The following is a 24,367-nucleotide window of genomic DNA, read 5'->3' as shown; positions in this document are numbered from 1 at the left end:
GTACTTTGACACAGTACACCAGGCTTAGGTGCGGTAAAAAGGGTTGTGGTTCACTTTTTTATCGAAGGTTACCCTGTAAAGGTGTGAAAGAAATATCTTATACAGTGGGACTCCAGGACAAAAAAAAAAAGGTTAGCTGAGTGTTAGCACTCAGTTGACACACCTGAAGTAAGCATCTAACACAGATGATAAGAAGCTAGTGAGCATTTCAAATTATTTGCTCCAAACATTCCTGTATAAACTTCTCTCGCTCCCTTGCCTCACTTTGAGTTTTTCTTTCAATGCAGCTTTATTTCAGATGTGCCTCAACCTTGAAAGATGTTATTTCTCTGTCTGGTGTCTCCAATGGGTTTTAGAGACCTTTAAGAATAAAAAGAGTATCTTCTAAAATGCCCCTTTCAAAATAAGGTGCAAAGGAAAATAATGTTTATGAAGTGAACCCATGCGTTGTTATGCCACCTGCTCAGATTTCTAGCGGATAATTTCTGAAGAGAGACAGTCACATGTTCTCTAAGCCATAGTGGTGGTGTGCATTTGACTCCAAAGTGTATTTGCCCCAGCCACACACGGGGTCTTCTGTCATTTCACATCTGCCTTTGAACTTCAAAGGCTTTCAGGAGCGGGAGGAAAATTATCATGCAATTTCATGGAAAACTAAAGTCTTTTTTCTCTCAGCCAATCAGGGTAGCGTTTTAGAAATGAACAATCACGCCTCTCTCCCCTGTAACTTTAAATATAATTTTATTATGAAAAGCTCTGATTGCCCCACTGTGCTTCGGGTAAAGAACTGCAGAAATAAGCAGCACCGAAACTGCATCCTATTAAATAATTGCATATAAATTAGACGTTCATTGAGATTTTCCAGCAATTAATTCCTCCCACTCTGTGAAGCACAGTCTGTTAGGAGCTAGGTAGGAGAGAAGAAGAGAGTGGATTTTTGTAAAATGTATTTACTGTTGTAACCAACTGCATCATGCAGCCAACACATTTTAGTGTTGTGTGATCTGGATCAAATATTCACTGATCACTGCCTAAAGCTAGTAACACGGACTACATTTTTTATATAAGAGAAGTACAATATGTAAAAGATTTTGGTAAATGTGATGACCAGTCAGTCAGTGTTTGCTCTTCTGAACTGGACAAGACACTCTGAGTTTTCAATTATTGAATATTTAGGGTAAGTTTGTAGGTGAGGTACCAAGCAGCACTGTTGCTATGGTTACTCCCAATTTGAAGTTGCCTTAAACAGTGATTTTGAGCTGCTGAAATGCCGACAGATACCATCCAGCCAATTAACAAGTTTGTTTGTTTGTCTATTGCAATTGTGCACAAAGCTCATTATTCTGTTTGTGTGGACAACTTTAGACTGAGGGCCTTCCGTCAGTAACTAAAGCTTATGTGTTTCCAGGGTCGGAACCTAATTCCTGCAGCTCCAGGAAATGCTAAGCTGAACTACACTGTTCTGATTGGGGAGACACCCTGCATTCTAACGCTGTCTGAGAGCCAGCTTCTGTGTGAATGGCCTAACCTGACCGGAGAACACAAAGTTACTGTAAGTACAGCTTTACAACTGCTTGCTGCCTCTTTTTGATGTGTCTGTCTTCAATCTCATTCAGAGTAGGGCATTGTGACCTCCAGGGTAAGAGTTTGGATACAGCCAGACAAAACTTGAGCATCATCCCTCTGCTGGAGATATTTTGTATCCGAAGCATCTTTTATTTCATTGTACTCGTTTTTTTCTTTCTTTTTTTTTCTTTATAGCTCCTGTTCTCCTGATTCCACTGTGCTGTTCATCCCTTTTCATTATGTCAATCCACTTTCTGCCTGTTCTGTTCTTTCATTTATCTTATTCTTTTCTTCCCATCCACCAGACCGAAATCTCTTCAATTACTCCAGATTTCTCCTTCCTCATTCACACACAAACACATCCCATCTCTTATAGCGTTGGCCGTGTTTGTGACTGTATTTATGTCTTAGAGGCTTTTGATCGGTCTCGTTTGGCTGGCATCCTGTTTGGGTTTTGAACAGTGCTCATATTCAATAGGGACCAGAAAAATGGCTAGTGGGCGTGAGAGGTCTGTGTCTATTTTTACCCTCCCCCATTCGGTATTTCATAGACATAAGCCAGCTGAAGATGGAATAAAAGGGGAAAAAATGAAGTGGAGAAAAAACAGCCCAGTGTTTATTTAATTCACACTTTCTGCAACCCATAACTGTTTTGATGTGATATGGTTGGTGTGTGTGTATCTATGCTTATGTTCTGCTGGTTACAAAGACAGCTCCAGGGTATAGATGGTTCATCCTCGAAACCAGATATAAATTATTTTTGGGCTACAAACAGTTGGGTTTGTCAGTATAAATATAATATTGGATTTAGCGTTATCACCTGTGAACTGATCCTTTTGAATTCATAGTGGCTGTGGCCAGGTGTAGGTCCAAAAATTCCTAATCATCATGCGGAACTTCACGGTACCTCTCACAGATTTAAAATGCCAAAAGTATGTGTCTGTACAGTTTCTGTATGATTATCACAGTAAGCAAGGTACCTAACTTTGATATTAGAAGCTGATATATTTTCTCCTTCATGTACTATATACAAAAGTGGTTTACAGCATTCGCTTGGAGCCCTGTGGAAACCTGCTGCAAACAAAATGGTGTAACTTTTAAATGCATGTCCTTCCATTAGGTGCGTGTTGGAGGGTTTGAATACTCACCAGGGACCTTGCAGATCTACTCAGACAGCCTGCTCACCCTGCCTGCCATCATCGGTATTGGGGGAGGGGGTGGCCTTCTCCTGCTGGTTATTATTGTGGTGCTGATTGCTTACAAGAGGAAGTCACGAGATGCTGACCGCACCCTCAAGCGTCTACAACTGCAGATGGACAACCTGGAATCCAGGGTGGCCCTTGAGTGCAAGGAAGGTAAGTTTGGACAAAATGTAATGGGGCTGATGCCAGCTGCTCAACTCTCAAAATGTAATAATTCTGGTATTCTCCTAGTCTTATTTAATAACACTACCTACATCGTACTCTTCATAATTTTTCCCACGTGACTCTTATGTCGACAAATAACTATAAAAATAAAGCTGTAAAAGATGCACTGATCCCATTTAATAGTTCTATCCATTTCTCTCCCTTGTTTCTCTCTCATTCTGTATTTCTTTCCCCTCTCTCTGCCAACTGTCCCCCTGCTGTTAGGTTGCAGTAGTGTGTGTGTGTGTTTGTGTGTTTGGGGGGGTTGCTGGTGTGCTTCCAGAGGAGTACTTTGATTGAGCCAGCCACCAGATGTTGGCTCTATACCCCATGAGAGAACTGCCTGGCTGGCCTCACTATCATCCGCACTTTGAGATGGAGGTTAGATAGAGGCAGGGCACAGAGGTGGGAAAGTGAGGGATAGTAAGGGGGGATGGATTTGGCGATGGGTAAAGCTGGGGGAGCGGTAGAGAGAGACTTACACACCAGTATATTAGCATATATTAATTTGGCAGGAGACAGCATGGATCCAGTGAGAGCCTACTGATGCTGTTACTGGTTTGTCTGGCAAGAGTGGGAAAGAAACAGATGGGAAGAAAAGGGAGGAGAATACAGATCATCAGAATACATTTATATTAGAGATAACTTCACCTGTCACATTGTTTTTGGTGAACAATAACTTTAATTTACTGCTACTAGTAAGGGTGTCAGGAAATGGTCATTTAGTTTCAGAATTGCATTAGCTGAAGGTGTTCTGCTGCTCAATATACTGTACAATAAGTAGTGGTTTAGACTTGGTGTAAAAAGTGCTAGTGTTTCAACACTGTAGTGTTACCATTTCAATGAATGGACAAAATGAGTGAAACACAGGCAGAGACATCTTGATTTTTCCTAATATAGGTCCATCTCCAAAAAAGGCGCTACACTTGCAATTGCAACTTGTTTCTCTCTAAACCTCTGTTGTTGTCCACAGATTAGAAAGAATGTCGGCTACTCTGGGTTCAGAAATGTTAACTTCATCTTTCTTTATAGTTCCTACCTACATAAACAGAAAAGAGGAAATTGTCAACAAAAATAGCAGCGAGCATGAAAGAGACTGACAGGTACAATTTGTTGGGACAGACATAAATAACAGCTCTTAAAATTTCTAAAGGTAAAGAAGAAAACCACCCATTGTACACATCAAGTCCCTTTACAGAGAGGGCAATTACATAAGGAAAACAGTTGTATAAAGCTTTTTGTGATGACGAGAGAACTGAGAAAAATCGGATAAACTGCCTAAAGTGGAGTTATGTGAGGAGTTAGAAAGAAGTGAGCTTACTAGACCTCCATTACCTGTTCCTATTCTCTGGGTGCAGCTATGGGCCTTGAAACTGTGACTGAACTGTCAACAGTTGATTTGTATTTGGGGCAATACTGGTACCACATTTTGACAAGGAAGGGGACAAAAAGCATGCACAAAGTAAAAGAAAAAAAGTTATTTTTTTGTTGCATCAAACGTAATATTTTAAGTTGTTTTTAAGCTGTCTATCATGTGTCAGACAATGTTGTACAAGTGCTGAATCGGTGGCATGCTCATTCAGGCTGAAATGGAATAGTAATTCAGTTAAACATTTAAAAGTTTCAATTTGCTCTTTTACACAACACAGCACATTTTTCTTGAGTCCTAACTGTGACAGTCATGCTCTCAAAGGATGAGCTTTTGTGAAATACCCACAGTCAAACAAACACACACATCATGTCAAATAATGATTGGCTGGGGTGTATGGTGGTGTGTCTAGGTGCCCTGACCCCGTCTCTCCTCTGCTGTCACCACTGTCTGGCAGACGACAACAGGATGGATGGAAGGAAGGAATGAGGGAGATAAATAAGTGAGCAACTTGTGAGAGGAGAAGGGAGGAGGGTGAGAGAAGGAGATGAACAGGATAATTGAGAAGGCAAAAACAACAGTTAAAGGAAGACAAGCAGTGTTAAAGAAAAACATTAAAAATGGTGTGAGAGAAAGAAGTTGAATATGAAAATAGTGGGGGCTAAGGAGAAGATGTTCCTAGATAAATATATGGCCAGAAAAAGCTGGGAGGACAACACGGAGTGAAAAGAGAATAACCCATTGATATGTGATAGAAGGATGAGAAAATAAACTTTTCCTGACTTTCCTGGTGCTGAGCAATAGGCAAACGGAAATGTTTCGGTCAGTTTTAGTGACTTTAAGGAGTGAATAAAAGAAAATGTGGAGCAAGGTAGAGAATTAAAGGGTGCTCAGAGATGCAAAGAGTGATTGATGGTACAAGGGTGCTAACAAGAAGGGAAAACAATGATGGAAGGATGTAGTGGAGGAGAGGAAACCATAGGGGCGAGAGTGACCTCTAAGACATCACATGGAGGAGACGGAGATAAGCAGAGAGATAGAAAAGAGGGATAGGGTGACACAAGCCATCTGTTTGTCTGGGCATTAGTTCCTTATTTGTTTGGGTTGTGTATCCATGTGTTGGTTTATTTTGGCTTTCACTATAGGACGGATACACACACACACACAAGCTAATGGAACCCTATAGTTGTATATTCCCACCTCTAGGGAGTTTTATATTAACAAAAAAAAGAAAATCAAGGCAGTCCACCAAAAGCATTAGCTATATGCACTATTGTATGTGATATTAGTAGGAGAATGAATTTGATCCCATTTGCTCCCTCTAGATGAGACTTGTGCAGCCACTGGAGTATACAGAATTGGGTCAGAACACACAGAATGGAAAATGTGTAAAAACATTGACAAGTGCAGTCACATAAATCATCTGGGCACTAGGTTATATGTTCAGCTGTGGGGCAAGACAGGAAGTAAGTGTGTGTGGGGGGGGGGTGGATACAGAAGTGTGTGTGTGTGTGTATGTGTGTGTGTGTGTACTCACAGGCTCATGTTCCTGTGTGCAATTCCATCCTGAACTCCCCTCTGGCCACTGAGCACCCAAACACTTTCCTATTTATCCTCCTTCCCCTTCTTCCCTCCATCTTTCTCTGCGCTTCAGCACAGAGCGATCGTATAATGCTGCTTTTCACTGCGACTCCTCCACAGGCCTTCACCTTTTCCTCAGCTTTACCTGTGTTGCTTTTCTCCTGTCTGAAACATGCTATTTCTGGAAATCAAATTGACATAAAGCATAACTATTGAAAGTAAAGATGAAGACTAAAGCGTTATTCTGCCCTGTGCGCATAATGTCTGCTCTTTTGTGTGTGCCCTGCAGTCTTTAATGTGAAAGACTTTCTTATTTTGAGGGGAGAAAAAATACATTATTTGAGAATGACACTTTGGAGAATGAAACAGTATATACTGGATATGACCACAATAAATTAATAACACCAAACTTGTGTGCCAAAATAATAGCTGCTCTATTATATACTATGGTGTCTCAACGTAAGGTTCTTATTACCTCTCATTACCATCACCACATCCTATTTCCCCCCCCCAAGAAAATTCTGCTGCAGATCAAAACAACAAGAATTGCAACTCTTGAGAACCAGAGTTGGCTACCCCTTGGTAGAAGATGGAAGAAACCACTCTAAAGTGTCTTTAAATTCATTTTTTGGGCTAAGTGACAGTAGTAAATTGAAACTTGAAGGTTATAACTCTGTAATTTTGTAAGCAAGTCCGATTTTTATTTAATCGTCAGTCATTTTGAAGCAAAGAACATCAGGATAACCTTCACTCTATAATCCTAACTCCTTCGTTGGTCTCCTCTTTGTGCAGCCTTTGCAGAGCTGCAGACAGACATCCATGAACTCACCCAGGAGCTGGATGGAGCAGGAATCCCCTTCTTGGAGTATCGCACCTATGCCATGAGGGTCCTCTTTCCTGGAATTGAGGACCATCCTGTGCTCAAGGAGATGGAGGTACGGGTCAGTAGAGAGCGCTCCGCACACATGCACACTCACTGAATGAATGTGTTGTACTGTGCATCTGTGTGTTTGTATATGTAATCAAAAATGGATTGTTTAAAGATTTTAATTTACTTTTTGATTTACCATTTACTTTGGTGAATAATGGGGATCAAAATTATTAGAATTTGTAGTTTGTTTGTTTTTTGATAGGATTGTGGGGATTATTTTGCTAGTTTTTTCAACACATTTTCTGAACGTTAACTGCTTTCAAGTTGTGATCTAGCTGTATAGGGTTTGACAAGTATAGATATTAGGAAGCTTCAGTTTAATCCATGCAACATTGAAACTAAAGTAGCTCACAATTCTGGAACCATGAATCACTAATGACCTTAACTTACCCGACTAGTTTTAGTGAATTAGTACAACAAACAGGTCTTTGGTCCCAGGGTTTGAGATTGGAAGATGGTTTAAGCCTAGTAGGATAATATAAATTGGATATAAGAACTTCTACAGACACACTCCTCCTTGATGTAATATAGTGAAGGGATAGTTTTTGGGAGTGTGCAATGTTTGAGCTCCACTAAGACTTGGTACAGGTGATAGATTGCCTCTGCAGGACTGAGCCTGTTTGAGGGTCCTAAGAAAAGCAATGGTCACACATTCAATAAAACACTCTCATCCACTCCTTTTCATTTCTCAGGAGGGAACACACTATCACTCATATGAACCTAGAGTGTAGGGGCACTGCAATGCACCATGCACACATACTTCTTTCATTTTTCTCTATCCATTAGACACATACATAACATGGAAATGCCCACTTCCGTTCTACTGACAAGCATGTAAGGTGGCGGCTGCAGAGATGGAGCTTTGAGACATCCAGTATCTGCTCGGGCTATCTACTGTATTCCAAAGGGGTAGTGTAGCGTGTGACATTGGATTTTCATTTGTATGGCTCAGGCAATCACAGGCCACAGTAGTGCACTGGCAGACAGATCAATTTCTTATTACAGCATGAAACTCACATTCTCACTTCAAACCTACGTTTTTCTGCCTCAGAGGGGGAGGCCTGCCCATTGCTTTGAAAGAGGAAGAGAACTGGTTGAAAGTGGGGTCAGTGAGAAATGCAGGTAAAGAGAGAGAACTGGGAAACAGAAGACAGCACTGGAAGTAGAGAACAGTGCAAGCTTTTAAAAGTCTTGTTTTATTGATGTATATGGAAGCTAGAATGCTTTTCCCCTGTTATGTAGCTACCGTACATTGTAAATACTGTATACAGTATCTGTGCTTTGAATGTGTGGCTCATTTTCCAGTGTAGCCTTTGTTTAATACTCCCCATTCTCACACATACTCATTAATCAATTTCTCAACTACAACTCACAATGAATTTCTTCTCATGCTTTTGCTTCATCCTGCTCTCAACCTCCTTCCCTGCCCACATTATGTTGTCTACTACAACTATTGTTTAACATAATGTCTTTTTACTTAATGTCCTTTTTCCATCCTACCTGCTTTTCCTCTCTCACAATTTCGTGCTTCCTTTATGCCAAATTCCTCCTTTTTCCTCCGTCGATGCCTCCCTTTGATTTTCTCTTTGCCCTGTCCAACCAATGTCTACTTTTTCTCTATCCACCACCGTCTTGCCACAATCATTTCCATCAATACCCTGTCCGCACTCTTCCAGGTCCCTGCCAACATGGAGAAGGCCCTGACGTTGTTCGGCCAGCTGCTGACCAAAAAGCACTTCCTGCTGACTTTCATTCGCACCCTAGAGGCACAGCGGTCCTTCTCCATGCGAGACCGGGGCAACGTGGCATCCCTCATCATGACAGCGCTGCAGGGGGAGATGGAGTACGCCACGGGTGTCCTCAAACAGCTCCTGTCTGACCTCATCGATAAAAACCTGGAGAGCAAGAACCACCCAAAGCTCTTACTCCGGAGGTACAAAAACAGAAGTGGGGGTTGTAACTAGTTCTACACAAAAACATGTCATACATGCACGAATAGTTTTCTCACTCTGGGTCCAAGTTTGAGGTTATGTCCCTTTAGTGTGCATGTGTGTGTAGGCCTATGTGTAAGTCATGGTGGGGTCAGTGTGGGAAGCGCCACACTGAAAGTGGACACCTCAACCATTTAGCCTTTGATAAAACAAAAACAAGTTGTTACATGTTATTTTTCTTGTCATACTTGTTGTCATGGCAGTGAATGGACATGAAAAGCCAAGCAAATAGTAGATTAATTATGCTGTGAAATATTGAAGCACATCTCTGTGAGAATGCCAGGCTTTTTGTTTCTCCGCAATACAGCTGAAGTTATGGAGCAACAGTGACTGTGGCTTTTAGAGTCGTGTGTGACGTTAGCATGTCTCTCACTCCTGTCCCTGTCAGAGAGGATTACAGCCCTGAGCGCACACACTCAGTCCCAATGGAGTCAGAGTCAGACAGATCTCCCGCTTCTCTCCTGCTCTCTTACAAACACACACACAGTGATAAAGGTAGAAGGAGGAAAAAGAATGAGGGATGTATGGTAGAAAGGAGGAGGATTTATAGGGGATGGTGTGAGGTAGAAGGGATTGGAAAAGGGGGATGATGTGCAGCACAGGAGCGAATGAATATAAGGTGAAAGAAAGAATGGTTACTGTTGATGGAGCATAGGGGGAAGGGTAATGTTGATTGACAGAAAGGGAGAGCAACATGTCTAAAGGGAGACTTGGGTTGGAGGCAAATTGATGGAGATAGAAACATATGGGGGAGATGGAGAAGAGAAAGGAAGAAAAGAGGCTACAGGAAGGTAGAAAGGTGCAATATGGAGCAAAGGAGATAGGCAGGGGAAGTAAAACCAAGTAAAAATGAGCTACTGCAGACAGCTGGGCAAAGAAAGATACAGGTTTTTAAGGAAAGACACAATTAGAGAAATGGCCTGTCTCCAAATAAATTGGAATTAAACATTAAATGATGATAAGTTATGTTTTTTCCTCTTTCTTCCTTCTCCTCTGAGAGATATTTAATTAAAAATCTAATCAAATAAATGACTCTCAGCCAGTGTGCCTGTGTGAGGCCTTTTTCAATCCCCTGTTGGTGCCTATGGTCATAATACGCAGTCCCTGCTAACTACACTAGCCTCAGGAGGTGGCGTTAATAAGCTCAGCAATTATTACACATGGTTCACCCTGTTTTGGTCTTTTTACTGCAACAGATAGGCTTTAGATTCCTTTTTATAAAAATTTTAGACATCAACAAAGACACAAGAAAGGCTTAAGGGTCTGCTCCATGTGGATTTCCACCCCCTCTGGTGAAATCGGATGCATTTGGTTTGATTTGCGCATTATAGATTTACCATCACTGTGTGTGTGGTCTATGTGTGTGTGCATCACCCCCTCCTCATCTAGCACAGGTTTTAAAACTTTGAAATTACGGTTGCTTGGACATGCCTGCACTGAATGAGATGATGTTACAAGTCGCCCACTATCAAGTCCTAACATGCCCAAAAGCATGTTCTGTCCAGGTGTATTTGCCTTCTCCGTCCTCCAATCCTCCATTCCCTGTTGCCTCATCTTTCATCTGGTATATTTTGCTGACAGCCGTGAAGAAGAACTGCTCCACATACATCAAACAGCACTCAACAGTCAAACACTGAGGCTTGCGGGAGCGTAGGAGTTCACGTCTCGTTCCTCCTACAGGCCATCACTGGTTTCTCAACTGTGTTGGCCTAGTTTCCTATGTTTTCCTTTATTCCCTTACTATTCCTCAATTGTCATAAATAACTTTTCTGTACAAGGTTGACAAGAAAATATCTTGTTATGCACACTCTTCTCAGTAGAACGTACTGTAGCCTTTTTCACCTTTTTGCATCCTGTGCCATGCTGGTGGGAAAGAAGAAGAACATTTTATTAGAGCAGTGGGATAACTCAGTAAACCATCAGATGACTCTAAAAAGTTCCAATAAGAACTGGTGTGCATACATCCCAGCGAAAACAAGCATTGTTTTCCTGTTTCTCCTAACGTGAAAATGAAGGATAGTGGAAAGTGAGAAGGTAAATCTGAGGGCAAAAATACAAAGAAAAAAAAAGTCTCTTTTGGCCATCCTCCTCCCCCACATACCTTTGGTCCTGGTCTCCCTTTCAGCTGTTTAACAAATTACACGCAAAACGCCCTTTAATTGCAATGCCATTCAATTACTCCTGTTTTTTCCCCCCATTTTTGTTCACTGGTTGTTCACGTGTGTCTGCACTAGAGTGTGCATGTGCAGAGGTTCCCCGCATCACACAGCAGGTTTTTGATTAGCAAGAGAAGTTAACGAATTATACTAATTGTTGTATTTTTAATGAAGATGAGTGGGTTTGCTTGGAGGGGTAAAATGTAACTGGGGAAACAATGAAAGAAATGAAAGGGGCTGTTTTGCCAAGTTAATTTGTTTGCACGTAAAGGGGGGTGAAGGCAAGCTAGAAAATGAGATGTTTGAAGGCCGACTGCAAGACGACTGATAAAGCCTCATGTTCTCTTTTATGTGTGAGGGTGTCTTAAATGCCTTTTCCCCCCTCTGATGAAAGTGTTGGTTTATGCACACAGAATATTGTTTGGGATGACTCCAGAACCTCTCAATGTTTTATGCTGGGGTTTATGTGCTACTCAATGATTTGGTGAAAAAAATAAATAAAAATCTAATTTCTGTTTTCTTCCCCCTTCCTTACACTTCATTTCCTTCTTTTCACTATCGTCTATTTTTCTTATTTCCCTCTCATCCTCACCCATTGCCTTCACCTCTCTGTCTCTCCTCTTTCCTTTCATCTCTCTCCCAGGACAGAGTCAGTTGCCGAGAAGATGCTCACCAACTGGTTCACCTTCCTGCTTTACAAGTTCCTCAAGGTAAAACCATCTGTCACACACACACACAGAAACTTTAGAAGCCATACAGCAGGTCTTTGACAATAGAGAAATGCCTCACAAACACACACACATTCACAGCTGCAGAATTAGATAAGGTGGAGACTGCAGGCTACCTATTCCTTACTTCTGCTTTTCACGAGGTAAATTCTGCTTTTCTCCAAACTGCAGAATCTGCAGAGTCTTGAAGCTCTGTTCACACACAGCTGGTCATGTTGTTGTTATTGCTATAGCCTGTCACACTAACCTGTCCTTCCTCTCTTTGTGTCCTTGGCTGGAGACTTTCGAGCCAGTAAAGTGTGTGTGTGTTGGTGTGTATGCTTTTATGCATGCCTGTGTGTTTGTATCCCCCTTCAGAGCTTTGGGATTTAGCAAAAGAGGAAACCAGAGATCTTACAGAAATGCAGTCTCTCATTTCACTGTCTGTCTGTCTGTGTGTATATGGTTTCTTTCTCTCTTTTAGTCCCTGTCCCTCTGATACGGAATCACAGGGAATTATTGAGGCTTAAACTGTGCTAAATTCATGTTTCCACTCTCACATTCTACACATTCAAACATTGCTGCAGCTAATCAGTTAGCGGCGGGGCCTTAAACCTCCGCCAGGACAGGTATTCTGATGGACACCAAACCAGCCAAGCCCCTAGGGGTACCAGTTAGCATCTGTGGGTGTGAGTATGTCTGTTTGAGCATGCATGCTCCAGGTGCCAGACTGTAAAGCCAGAATTGGGTTCAGAAACGGGGGAATGGGTTAGAAGGAAGGCTTTTTGGAATCTTTTGTAATAGCTGTGTCTGTGAATTAGGCAAAACATGGACAACAGAGAGAAAACTGGGGGGGTAGAAAGAGAAAAGAGAGGCAGAAGTGCTTGTGGCGAAGCTTTAAAATTGAGGAAAAAAAGAAACAAAGAGTATAAGAGAATGTGAGAGGGGGAAATAGAGAGATCGGGGAAAATGAGCAGTGAAGTAAAGACTTGCCAGCAGCAAGGTTACCAGCCTAGCTTTTATCTAACCTCTGCAATTCAGCGCATCTCTTTCTCTGGAGTTTTTAGGGGTCACATAAAAGAAAGGCCTGGAACAATTTAAAGCTTCAGCCAGGTGTGAATGGAGATGGGTAAAGGTCAAGTAGTTGTTCAAAGACAGGAAAGAGATGGAGCTTTTACCCACCAAAGGGAGCAAGAGTAGGAAAAGAATCCTTTTATCCATTACCCTATTCTAGAGGTTCACTTGTCCTGCTTTGCCCTGGCTTGTTTGGGAGAGTGGGTAGTCCATGGTATCTCTGTTTCGGCTTCCTGGAGCTCGCTGTGGGTTAAACTTGAGGTGACTGTAATAAGCATAAAAAAGATATTTAAAAATAAATAAAATAAATATATATATATAAATGTATTAATTAATTAGAATTATGTGTGAACAGGGAACTGAATTCAAAACTTGTAGGAACATAAAGTGTAAGTCAGACCTTTCATAAGACGAAAGTCCTGGTTTTCTACATTAGCACTATCTTATGGAGACAGTAGGGCTGAGATGCAGAGTGTAGTGGCTTTGTATGCTGTTAGACAGAGAGCACGTCTGCCAGTGTGCTGTGTTTTCTCCATAGGAGCCAGGTAGTGCTAGATTATCCCACAGAGTTCATCTGACAGCTCAGCAAGATGACTGACATGTGTACGCATGCATATGCCCAGCTGAGAGGCAGAGGGCAGAACATGCAGCACACTTCCTCTTTCCTCCAGGCACAATGTTACAGTAAATTATGTTTAAACAGTACTTTGAGTAAAATCGTGAGCCGAACATTTGGAAATCTATTTAGATGTGAGCAATAAGAAACCTTTAAGTTATAATTCCAGTTTATTTTAAGTTAGAAATTTCAGTTCATTATTTCTATTAGGTTGCACTCATCAAAGTTACTGATTAGATCTGAGAACACAGCAAAATTGCTACAGTGAGCTGTAAAAGCCAACCACCTCATAGTGCCTTTTAATGCCCCTGTGTCACTACTACTGGTATAACTGAGTTGTGAATATTTTAGCCAGATGAGCACGGATTATGTCAGAAATATAAGTAGCCTCACAGACATCACAGCTGTAACTGTTTAATATGACCATAGCAAGAATAGCACTGTAGGTCAACGTAGCTCTTTGCTTATGATTCTGCATTCCAGTTTATGAAAATATAATTCAAGTTGTCATAACCAGAATTGTAGAGGACCAAACAAGAGGACAGTGAATAGTTGGCCTGCCAACAGAAGAGTGAGTGAAAAAGAGGTAAAGCAAGAGGGAGAGAAGGGGAGGTCCCACCGCTCATTGCCTGGTTGACATGTCTCACACACCAGAGTGCTTCTCCAAGCGTTTTCCGCTTTTCGTCTTTAACCTTCTATTAACTCCATCAATTGCCACTCACTCACACTTTTCCTGATTTCTCTTCTTCTTACTCACTCTCTCTCACACACAAACGCGCACGTGTAAAAGGTTGCCTTTCCCCAAAGAAGAGGAACAGGGGAGCGACTTGTGTGTGAGAGTAAAAAATCATGTGTGTTGTTCTGTCACTTTTCAGCAAGCTGTTAGCCAACACAGGCCACGGCCTCGTCCTTTTCTGCTCCGCCTGTCGTTGGCCTAAAGAAGATTAGAAATATAATTGGAGAGTTGCTCAGCAAAGCTTTCTCACTTTTTGCTGTTGTGTACTTTGTGAAGTTTCTGCTGTTTGTTTGTTTTTTAACAAACAAACAATCTATCTTTATCTTCTTTTCCTTCTGTTTTCATCAACCTTCCTATTTGCTCGCCTTCCCTGTTTCCAGGAGTGTGCTGGAGAGCCTCTCTTTATGCTGTACTGTGCCATTAAGCAGCAAATGGAAAAGGGTCCAATAGATGCCATCACAGGAGAGGCCCGCTACTCCCTCAGCGAGGACAAACTCATCAGACAGCAGATTGACTACAAGACATTGGTCAGTAAAGACACACATCCTAGTGAACACACATACTTGTCACCACACACTTGTTGCTGGAGGAGAGTGTAAATTAGGTGCACACGTAGAGTATCTTAGGCATATGATGATGCATTTAATATTTACAGGGTTAAAGTAACAACTACTGGCTGCACTTTGCCAAATATCCTAAGGTTTAAGACCCAAACAAAATAAGTAAATAAATAAATAAATCCTATGGGGGGAAACCGGTGCACTTTAAACAACACTTTACATTGTTAGTTATTGATTCAAAACTGATGTATGAAATGTTGGTTTGCAGGTCAAAAATGATTACAGGGTCATGCCTCCCAACATCAATAGTTAACACTCTGTGCTGATGTACTGGTTTAAATATAACCACTGCCTTTTGACCTCTTTCTCTATAGACGCTGCACTGTGTGAATCCAGAGAATGAAAACGCTCCAGAGGTGACTGTGAAGAGCCTGAACTGTGACACAGTGACGCAGGTGAAGGAGAAGCTGCTGGATGCTGTGTACAAGGGCACGCCATACTCCCAAAGACCAAAGGCCTCAGACATGGACCTGGGTAAGGACAGGAAAATCTGCCACACACACATAAGTAAAGACACAGAGCACAGGTGCACTACTACAGGGGGTAAAGGAGGAATCATCTCAAGGGCTCTCTGAAGCAGGAGGGTGCCCTTCAGACAGGAGAAGTGATTCTGCTGAAAAAAAAAAATGTAACTGAGGAGCCAAAAGTCACTTGAATTATGCATGATACCAATAGTGAATTGTATTAAATCACTGAATGGTGCTATCTGCATCCTTTGGCACAGCAACCAGGCTTTTTGTATGAAACAGGAAGTCTTTTGTGGGCAAATTGGTTGGTGTACTTAAATAGTGTCTGCGTATTGGCTGTCTGCGTTTGTCTTTATTTCCTCATGTTAAACAGACATAAACAACCTTCACTGCATCTCTTTCTCTCTCTCTGTCCCTGTCTCTCTCTCTCTCTCTGTCTCTCTCTTTCTCTCTTTCCGTCTCTGTATGTGTGACAGAATGGCGCCAGGGCAGAATTGCTCGCATCATCCTTCAGGACGAGGATGTCACGACTAAGATAGACAATGACTGGAAGAGACTCAACACACTGGCCCACTATCAGGTAACCTGCTGCTCAAGGAACATAAATTCCATGATGCTTTCTGTCTTCTTGGATTAATAGAACAACACCAATTCAAAAAAGTTGGGAAAATGTAAATAAAAACAACGCAATGGTTTGCAGATCTCATTAAACCATATTTTATTGACAGTAGAACATAAACAACATTTCAGATGTTGAAACTGAGAAATTTTACCATTTCATGGAAAATATTAGCTCTTTTTGAATTTGATGGCAGTAACACATCTCAAAAAAATCAGAAGAGGGGCAACAAAAGGCTAGAAAAGCAATAGCCACAAATCAAAAACTAATGGAGGAGCATTTGAGAGCTAATTAGGTTAATTGGCAACAGGTCAGTAACATGACTGGGTATAAAAGGAGCATTTCAGAGAGTCAGAGCCTCTTGAATGTAAATATGGGCAGAGTCCACCAATCTGTGACAAACTGCAAACTCCTTAAAAAGTACAAATAGGTTTTAGAGCAATATAGCCCACCCAGACAACGTCTCTTTAAGGGAAGACCTTGCATATTTCAGCAAGACTATGTTAAAAGACATACTGCATTCATCACAACAGCATGGCTTCACAGGAGAAGAGCCTGAGTGCTGAACTCGCCTACCTGCAGTCCAGACCTTTCAATAGAAAACAGTGCATCATAAAACAAAGTATCCGGCACCAAGGCCCAGGACTGTTGATCAGCTAGAATCTTGCATCAGACAAGAATAGACAAAAACAACATTCCTCTCCTAAAACTCTAGAAACCAGTATCTTCACTTCCCAGATATTTACAGACAGTTGTTTAAAGAAGAGGGGAGGCTACTACACAATGTAAACATCACCCACTTTCAACTTTTTTTAGATGTGTTGCAGCCATCAAATTCAAAATGAGCTAATATTTTCCATGAAATGTTAAAATTTCTGTTTCAACATTTGATATGTTGTTTATGTTCTATTGTGATTCCCCCTGATACTGTGGGTTGGTGATATTTGCAAATCATCGCATTCTGTTTTTATTTACACTTTACACATCTTGGGGGTTGTAGCTGCATATTAAGGTTGGTTTCTGATTGATTAAAAGTTCAGTAGTAGCTGTTTGGGTTGTCACTATTTTGGATTGATTTTAGTTCATTGAAACCATGTAACATTTGTCATATATGTTCACATTTAATTTTATTACAAAAAATGACACATTTCCCAAGAAAAGTAGAAAAGGAATAATTAGTGTATTTGGACTCGAATGTTGCTTCTGGACATGTTGTGCTGCCATAACTGGTGAAAATCCTCTTCCAGGTGACAGATGGCTCAGTGATTGCTCTGGTGCCTAAGCAGAACTCAGCCTACAACATCTCCAACTCTTCCACATTCACCAAGTCCCTCAGCAGATACGGTACGAAAAAAGATACGTGTGTGTTTTGTATGTCTGTACATCTGTGTCTTCGATTTTATGTCGTATGTGTGCTTATTTCTTAACATGTGCAAGTGCTGTTTGGGCTATATACTTTAACATACCTACTTCCGCGTTGCTGATTTTCCTCCTGGTGGACTACTTGTTGCTCAAGACAATCCAGAAAACAATCCAGTCCTTTCCTTCTTGAAGTCCTGAATGATCACAGTACAGTTCAGTATAGCTATTAGGTCTGATTAGTTGTCTCAGATGGATAAGTAGACCTATAATAAGCATTTGCTTTTATGGTGATGTGATGTCCTTACATCACTATTTTTTTTTCTCGAATCCTCAGTACCGCAGCAATCTACAGTAACTGTTCCTGAGCTCTGCCTGGCATACACATAATGCTCAATAACACCGTGATCAAATTTACCCTGTACTTCTCTGGTCTACATTCTGTCCTGACATTTTGAACCTCTCAATCCTTTTTTGCTTTGCCACACAAGTGACAAGCATTCAAACTCAAAGCGTAATGCTCTGTGTCATAAAATAGGGGATCACTGTCCAACAAAGGGAGGGAGGGAAGGAGCCGGGGGGGGGGGAAGCTGTCACCTTTCAGAAATGCTTTTAACTTCACACAGAGATTTCATTCTCTGTAGCTGGCTCACATTTCTTATCATGTGCTTTTTTTCCATCTGCATAGCTTAAATTAGTTCTTCTTAGAATGGTAATTAAGAAAAAATGATACTTTCATAAACTGCAGACCCCAAGTTATTGGTTGGTTGAAATATGTAATCAAATTATATTGATCTAATAATACATTTAGCTTATCAACCAGGGGACCCTGGTTCAGGTCCACAGCGAGAATTGGCTCAAGAAACAGACTCCAAGTAAATTGAATTTTCACCTCATTGTCAGATTCCTATGTAGTTTGTTTTGTGGTAAAGCCCACTTTGTTTCATATGCTCAAATGGCCAACCCAGCCCGATATTACAGATTAGAGCAGCAGTTCAGACATGACTTGGTCTCTGATCTTCCTAAAGAGCAGGGCAACGAAAGGCAGAACACCATCCTAAACACCTCTTTCTATTACATATTTCATATGTCTAAATCTCTAAATTAGAGAAGGAATCTGAATATATATTTACCCCATGTTAGTCTTTGTTGTGCCTTACTGTTGTTTTTGTATCTATCGCCTCCCCTTCACGTTCCTATCTCGCATCTCATCACAGAGAGCATGCTGAGGACAGCCAGCAGTCCAGACAGCTTGCGGTCCCGAACTCCCATGATCACCCCTGACCTCGAGAGTGGAACCAAACTGTGGCATCTGGTCAAGAACCACGACCACTCAGATCAGAGAGAAGGGGACAGAGGGAGCAAAATGGTCTCTGAAATCTACCTGACCAGACTGCTGGCCACCAAGGTACAAACAATCTGCAATTTCACCCACACACCTTTAGCCAAAAACCACATTCTACTACAACCTTGTCATGTGTTCCACTTTTACCAGCACCCCCTGCTGACCTTTGTTTGCTGGTGGTCTCAAAGCTCATTAACATTTTTCATAACCTTTTGCACAAAGACACACACATGCACAGAAAAACCTGTGTGTCCTAATTAGGAGGTTGACCTTTGACGATTAATTTGTTTGGTTGGTGTTACTGGCCCCTCTGTTGGTGGGCTCAGGGCTTATTCAGTCAGGCCTTTACCCCATGATCATTACTCACCAAATTCCTACACGTTCTTCCGGACCACTGTGGAATCCATGCTTTCGTTTCTCTGCTGCAGGTATTCAGGTGATAATTTGAAAGGTTATTGCAACTAGGCTTGATTTGGGATGCTTAAATATTTTAAATCACACTCCTTCCATTTATCATTTTCTTATTAAAAAGACTGGTCCTCATGCATTCAGTCAATATAGAATTATGTAGTATTATCATCTAGTGTTTTTATTTTTATTATTTCCTTGTGTCCCTAACCCAGAGTCAGGAGCACAACAAGGGTTAGAAATTATGATTTCAACTAAAGAAAAGCTAAATAAGCATATTTTGGTTCTAAGAAAGTTAAAAGAGCATTAGGACACCAAAGAAACAGAATGCATGTGGAATCCAGCTCCTCAAAAGTATCACTCATGCAGACTCATGAACAAATAGCTGATGAACACAAGCACAGAAACTGTGTATACAGTATAACAGTGTTCAGGCTTTGGTCTCATTTGCAAGTACTAACTATCTTGGTGATTCAGCTCACCCTGGTATTATCTCTCCCTTGATGTTTTACTCATTAGCTTTAGATTTCCATTGTATGAGCTCCAGGTAGGGAAGTGCAAGGTTAGCAGCATCAATGGTGCCTCGATTGGGAAATGATTAACATGCAAGCCAGAGGAAGACAATGGGGGGAACTTGGAGTGCTGCAGTTTATTCTTATTTATTACATCCCCACAGCTTTGTGGGTTTAGGAAGCTGATTTCTGGCTGTGTGAACGAGTAGAAAAACACATTGTGGCTGGTTTAAATAAGGGTTTGTAAAAGGTGGCCTGGATGCTTGAAGATGGAAAAGAAGGCACCGAACACTTGTGGGAAATATCAAATAATTTCAACCGAGAGGAGTTTGTGGTTTTGTGTTTGAGGTTTCAGCATCTCCCAAGTTTTGTGATGTAAGGAAAAAAACACGGTAGAAAAGCCTTTGGCTGAACTCTCATTGGGGCTCATCCTAAATACTCTAAAAACACTGAACACCCAGCATCATCACAAACTCTAAGAAAGTTGGAATAGTGAAAGCAAAGTACTGTAATCCTCAAACACCTGCTACTGGCAGCCATTGCCTACAGCCACACCAGCACCAGCAGACAGTGTGCACACAGAAGCAGTGTAGTGAGTGCAGATGAAGTGGGCCTGTAACATCTTTTAGTGTCATTAAGCCCTAACGTCTAACATTCTCTGTAAGCACACAACGTGTTTTAAACTCACTAATCCAATGTTGCTTCTCCTGCTCAGGGTACACTCCAGAAGTTTGTGGATGACCTGTTTGAAACTATCTTCAGCACGGCGCACCGTGGCAGTGCACTGCCCCTCGCCATCAAGTATATGTTTGACTTCTTGGACGAGCAGGCAGACAAACACTCTATATCAGATTCTGACGTACGGCACACTTGGAAGAGCAATTGGTGAGACTGTGTGTGATTCATTGGTGGTGTTTGATAGCTGGTCTGTGTCTCAGTAGTTATGAAAACATTAGACTGTAGGCCAGCGTATATGCAGCGCCCTTACATTGATTGTACAGTGGCCTTTATTTCCCGTCTCAGGTGTTTTGTCACTCAGACTCATCCTGTAAATGAAGCTTCATTCACTGAAGTCCTCTCTGCACCTTAATGCTTTGTCAGGTTCTTTATAATCTAACTCCTTCTCCCCCACCTGTCACCTCATTCCTGTTCCCATCAACCTCTCTAGTCTTCCGCTAAGGTTTTGGGTGAATGTGATCAAGAATCCGCAGTTCGTCTTTGATATTCACAAGAACAGTATCACAGATGCCTGCTTGTCTGTGGTGGCTCAGACCTTCATGGACTCATGTTCAACATCAGAACATAAACTGGGGAAGGACTCGCCTTCGAACAAGCTGCTCTACGCTAAAGACATCCCCAATTATAAGAACTGGGTTGAAAGGTACATAAACAAATATTAACCATGTTTATTTTAGAGTGTTTTTAACATAAAATGTGCTGGATTTTTTTAATGAACTTTTTGCATGTACGTCTCCAGGTACTACTCCGATATCTCAAGAATGCCCGCCATCAGTGACCAGGACATGAGTGCATACCTGGCGGAGCAGTCTCGTTTGCACGCCAACCAGTTTAATAGCATGTCGGCCCTACACGAGATCTACTCCTACATTGTCAAGTACAAGGATGAGGTGAGATATTGCTGACAGCAGCTTTACACAGATCTAGTAAAATGCAATTATGAAGAAAATTAGAATATGGTGGATAAAAAGCAGCAGAGTGATGACTGTGACATGACTTTACTCTTGTTGTATTCACTGCCCTTTTCCACCTTTTTAGATCTTGTCAGCTTTGGAGCGAGACGAGCAGGCAAGGAGACAGAGACTGAGGAGCAAGCTGGAGCAGGTCATCGACACAATGGCCCTGGCCAGCTGAGGACCATCCAAAGCCTCGATCTCCTCTTCGTCGTCACTCCTTCTCTCCATCTGTCTTTCCTCCTCGCTCTTCGCACCCAGTCAACGAACAAAACTCCAACCTCCAACAATACGACAGACAAAATGCAAAAGGACCGAAGCAGCATATTGCAAAATGGGGGGGGGTATTGCAGAGATGGGCGGACCTGTGTACGCTTACATGTGTATGTGTGTGTTTAGTCTGCGGCCCCGTACGGTGTGTGGACACATTTCGTTGTGAGTGACTGGGACACCGGACATTTTCACACATGCATACATGGAGAAACATGTCACCTGACAGCGTTTAATTAATGTGGATGTTGGTGTTTGTGGTTTGCTTGATTTTGATTTCAGGAGTTTTGTCGTGATGAAGCGATTGTCAGGAAAGTAACAATGAAAGCCTAGAAAGAAACTCCATGTATGGCATCACTAGCAGGATGGACCAAACTGTGATTGAGCCAGTGGAGTAGAGGCTCTCTAGGCCATGTGACTCCAATGGGTGTCACAGTTTTAAAGGATGTTTAGTTTATTTTTATTTTATTTTATTTTATTTTTTTGTATAAATGTAATCAACTGCCCACTCTGTGATCTCTCGCCACTTGTATTACTGCTGAATTTGCACAATTTACAGAAACGTTACAAAGGAAAACTATATAGATATTATATATAAATACAGCTACATTTTTAAAGAAAGACTAGGGAGAAAAACATTTGTTTTCCTTTTCATTTTGAACCAACACACAATAAAAAAAATACAATACAACAATAAAACATGATTTGATATTTCAAGTACAAAAAAAAACTATGTAAACAAAAAAAAAAACTATGAAAACAAAAAGTCGTACTGTGCCATGTTTTCTTTGAATGTTGTTTAGTGCAAAGACATTTTGTTAGATGGAATGTGCTATCATATGATTTTAAATATGAACATGCCTAGTGACTGAAAAGAATTGTTTGAGTAATGACCCCATGAAGAGATCCATGTTAAAAATGGCGTGAAATAGATGGCGACGGCCATCTTCTTGAGTGCGGACAGTTCGGTATCATGGTGATAAACATGAAGTTGCTGTTGTTTGTAATTCAATCGGTGCATTCATTTGGTTTCAGAAAACCAAATATATGCTCCCAGGATTGTTGCTTTACCATGGCCACGTCTGTGTCTGGTACCATAGCTGATTCTTTTCTTTAACGATTCAGTGGATCATGATATAGTGACTGAACAATGAAGTAGCTACATTGCACTACCTGAAGTCCTTCCATTTACCATGTAGCCACCGTATGTAACCGTTAGGACTTCAGCGGTCGTGGGTTTATCTTATCCATGCCTTGACGGGTCATTAATTTTCTGAAACAGTCCTCTAAGAGCAAACTAGAAGTTGTGGTGCTCTCAGATTCCGTTTACGTATCTACAGGAGCCACAATGAAGTCAGATTGTGTTTAGACAAGCCCCTCAGTGATGAAAAACAAAGTGAGGAAAGCTGTTTTCGGCCCAAAGCTACTTTTTCCCCATCTTTCTCAATGGTAATATCCAAAAAGTGGGGCAAGGAAAAGATATACTAAGGGTTTCCTATCTACATGAGACAGGGGTTTTAGCTTTTAATCCATGGGGAGGGGAGTATAGGAAGACACAGAGGTGAGACTCCTCTGTTCATTAGCCACACAAGGCTGAGTAATCCTCCCCTTAGCCTGCAGCTCTTGTTTCAAAACTAGCCTATTGCCATTTGTGGCTTAAGCTTTTTTTTATTATGGCTCTCTTAAGAGGATATCTTTGTTTCTCTTTTTTGAAGTCTTGAAGTCATAGGTTTTGACTTTGTGGTGAGAAATAATGTCTTCTGATTCATTTTTTTTTCCTGCTTGCCGATAAACCAAACTGTGGTCTGTATAATGATTTAGTTGATGTTTTCGTTTGTAAATTATGTACTTTTTCATGATGAACAAAAGCTGTTTGCCATTTTTTTGTAATTAGTTTGGGTTGTTTTGTTTTTTCAACATGTAAATTGTACATTTTATGGTACGCAGAAGACAAAATTCTCTTTGGTTTGCCTGAAGTTGAAGTACTTGACCGAACTCGGGGTTTATTCTCCTGATTTAAAGGATCGAAATGAAGTTGTTGCATCAGATGAGCATCTGTGTCTTTGTGATGGAAATGTGACTTGCTGCTTTAACTCTTGTACCTTGTTTTCTATCAAACATTAGGGCTGTCATTTAATGCTGATCATAAATGCTGTTGTCGTCCGTTTTTACACCAGGTTTCTTAAAAAAAAATAGCAGTCTTCTCTACTATCCAAAAAACGGTGAGCACACTTCTCAATTCAATGTCAATCAGCTGTTGTCTTTATGTCTGAGATGTGACATTATACACCCATATTTACTATGAGCCTACGTCTACTGGATCCCCATTGGGACGTCGCTGTTCACTTTGTACCTGCCGAAAACAGTCTTGAGGGACCACTCTGCCTATGTTAGGATAGGGCAATAGGACTCTCAGCCCACTATAGAAATAAACATTTAAACCTTTATTTGTTTTCCCCTCAATATACGGCTGATTTTTTGCTGCGTTAATATGTTTTGGTGCTCTTACTGTAGATCAGGTGGCAAGGAAACAGATGTCTGCTGAGGCCAGAGCTTTTAAATGATCTGTACGAGAACAACTTATAGTAGGGACAAACCGGCACGCTCCCTGCAGAAGCACACAAACAAACCGACCAAGGCTGTAATGTCCAGATGGAAAAGCTTTTTGAAGACACTTAAACATTCTTAATCCATTCTCAGGTTCATGCTTCATTTGTGTTCCATTCTGGGTTGTAATTTGGTTGATTAAATGACTGCTGAGGGCTTGTTTATCTTTTGCATGGCTACTTGCCTTTTCGATTGACCTGATTTCAAACGTCAAGACACATCTTTAAAGAAACTTTCCAGCTACACTTCTCTTTTCTTTATTACACACTATTATGTGTGATAATTGATCTGTATTTACTGTTATCAAGGTGGTATAAGGTATCAATGACTGGACTG

General features: G+C 41.2%; 1 protein-coding gene across 3 annotated transcripts in view; it reads left to right on the top strand.

Moving 5' to 3' along the window:
- LOC137127310 (plexin-A1-like) overlaps positions 1 to 23,472 on the top strand; it is a 175,857-nt gene extending 152,385 nt beyond the window's left edge. For 2 of the 3 annotated variants that reach the window (XM_067504146.1, XM_067504147.1), the window contains exons 19-32: positions 1,409 to 1,552; positions 2,687 to 2,921; positions 6,715 to 6,863; positions 8,530 to 8,786; positions 11,644 to 11,710; positions 14,514 to 14,660; positions 15,068 to 15,227; positions 15,697 to 15,800; positions 17,087 to 17,183; positions 18,416 to 18,606; positions 20,179 to 20,348; positions 20,632 to 20,844; positions 20,941 to 21,091; positions 21,240 to 23,472. In XM_067504146.1, coding sequence (XP_067360247.1) covers positions 1,409 to 1,552; positions 2,687 to 2,921; positions 6,715 to 6,863; positions 8,530 to 8,786; positions 11,644 to 11,710; positions 14,514 to 14,660; positions 15,068 to 15,227; positions 15,697 to 15,800; positions 17,087 to 17,183; positions 18,416 to 18,606; positions 20,179 to 20,348; positions 20,632 to 20,844; positions 20,941 to 21,091; positions 21,240 to 21,335 — 2,181 coding nt within the window. In that variant the 3' untranslated portion in view covers positions 21,336 to 23,472. The remainder of the gene's footprint in view (positions 1 to 1,408; positions 1,553 to 2,686; positions 2,922 to 6,714; positions 6,864 to 8,529; positions 8,787 to 11,643; positions 11,711 to 14,513; positions 14,661 to 15,067; positions 15,228 to 15,696; positions 15,801 to 17,086; positions 17,184 to 18,415; positions 18,607 to 20,178; positions 20,349 to 20,631; positions 20,845 to 20,940; positions 21,092 to 21,239) is intronic. The other variant, XM_067504148.1, reaches the window with a different exon arrangement.
- The last annotated feature ends 895 nt before the right edge of the window (positions 23,473 to 24,367 follow it).

This window comes from Channa argus, chromosome 5 (genome assembly GCF_033026475.1).
Source record: "Channa argus isolate prfri chromosome 5, Channa argus male v1.0, whole genome shotgun sequence".
Taxonomy (NCBI): domain Eukaryota; kingdom Metazoa; phylum Chordata; class Actinopteri; order Anabantiformes; family Channidae; genus Channa; species Channa argus.
Note: the sequence above shows the minus strand (reverse complement) of the source record. Positions and strands in the feature narration are given on the sequence as shown.